We start from the raw sequence: 1,650 nt of genomic DNA, 5'->3' as shown, positions 1-1,650 counted from the left end.
CCTGTGTGTGTGTGTGTGTGTGTGTGTGTGTGTGTGTGTGTGTGTGTGTGTGTGTGTGTGTGTGTGTGTGTGTGTGTGTGTGTGTCCTATTCATTTAATTGAACACACACATGCTTCCTTTCCTACATGACATTTTATCCGGTGGCGTTCCAACTCTTTTGATCAGGTGTGTGTGTGCATCCTTTAGTCGGATGTAGTTTCCGAACTTATTATTTTTTTTAAATTATATATATTTTTACATACAAGTACATTTTGGGATACTTATACTTTGATTTACAATATTACTGTATTTCACGGGAAAATATTGCTGTTTTTATGTCTCTATTTTTATTGTATTTGTATAATTTACACGTTATTAGTTAGTTTTAGTATTTTATTAGTTTGTATGTGGGCAGCAGGAGGCACTTTTCTTGCAAACACAAAGCCTCTAAACACAGCTGATACCTTCAAGTGATCAAGGCTTCGTGCGTATTTCCTGTGTGTGTTTGGGGCAGCAGAAGTCACCCGAATCCAACATGTGTGTCGCTGCATATGGTGTCAATCTTACAAAAGCTCTTACAGTAAATCTGAAGTACTGTGTGTGTGTGTGTGTGCAGTGGGTGCTTCATTATGGTAAATGACGCACATAATAAGCAATGTAGTTTAACCTGAGGCTAACACGGCCTGCACTTTCATGTTGACCTCAACGCTATGAAACGCTAATGTATGTTAGCAGTAAAGACAGACAGACTTTGATGATGACGATGGTGTGTGTGTGTGTCTGTGCAGAACTTTACAGGTGCTGAGGAAGACGCTGAAGCACTCGTTCTCCGGCTGCACCGTCATCCTGTCCGAACACAGAGTGGAGCCGCTGCTCGAGTGTCAAACATTCCTGGTGAGTTTTTGAATAAATGTCAGATTTTCTGCACATCTTTTACTTTTTCTATCAAAATAAGTTGCATGTTGCAACCACTCATTTTAAGATAAACATGGATTTATTTCACAAAGACATAATATTAACCCTGGGACCCTCTTTTAAATTACCTTTGGCTAATATGTTTGGGAAAACAATTCAAACTTTGAAGGCCTTTTTTTGTCTAAACTGTGTAACAGTCATTGTAATTTGATGGAAACACACACACACACACACACACACACACACACACACACACACACACACACACACACACACACACACACACACATACCATGTATACATCCCTTCAGGGGACATTACATTGACTTACATGTATTTCCTGGAGACTTATCCTTAACCTAACCAAGTCTTCACCCTAAAATTAATGATTTCCCTTATGGGGACCTCCATAAGGGAGGCGAGTCCCCACACTATGTAAACAGATGTAGGTCCCCACAAGGATAGTAATGCTAGGCCACACACACACACACACACACACACACACACACACACACACACACACACACACACACACGCGCGCGCACACACACACACACACACACTGTGGTTGTAGAGTGGACATATTGTAGCTTTGTTCAGAACAAAACATCCCTACAAAGGGAAAGTCATTGGTAACATTAAAGGGCACCTATCATGCAAAATGCACTTTTGTACTTCTTTTATACATGAATATGTGTCCCCGGTGTTCCAGGGAACTCACCAAGTGTCAGAAAATACAACCCTCTCTCTTTTCC

General features: G+C 40.8%; 1 protein-coding gene across 1 annotated transcript in view; it reads left to right on the top strand.

The window, feature by feature from the left end:
- The window catches only part of LOC104964244 (cystic fibrosis transmembrane conductance regulator-like), a gene marked incomplete at both ends in the record, with an annotated part of 8,343 nt that extends 7,469 nt beyond the window's left edge, over nt 1-874 (top strand). Inside the window, one exon of the mRNA XM_010792984.1 lies at nt 769-874. Coding sequence (XP_010791286.1) covers nt 769-874 — 106 coding nt within the window. The remainder of the gene's footprint in view (nt 1-768) is intronic.
- Nucleotides 875-1,650: the final 776 nt, after the last annotated feature.

This window comes from Notothenia coriiceps, unplaced genomic scaffold, assembly GCF_000735185.1.
Source record: "Notothenia coriiceps isolate Sejong01 unplaced genomic scaffold, NC01 NC01_scaffold00036928, whole genome shotgun sequence".
Taxonomy (NCBI): Eukaryota; Metazoa; Chordata; class Actinopteri; order Perciformes; family Nototheniidae; genus Notothenia; species Notothenia coriiceps.
The sequence above is the reverse complement of the archived record's forward strand: the minus strand, read 5'-3'. Positions and strand labels throughout refer to the sequence as shown.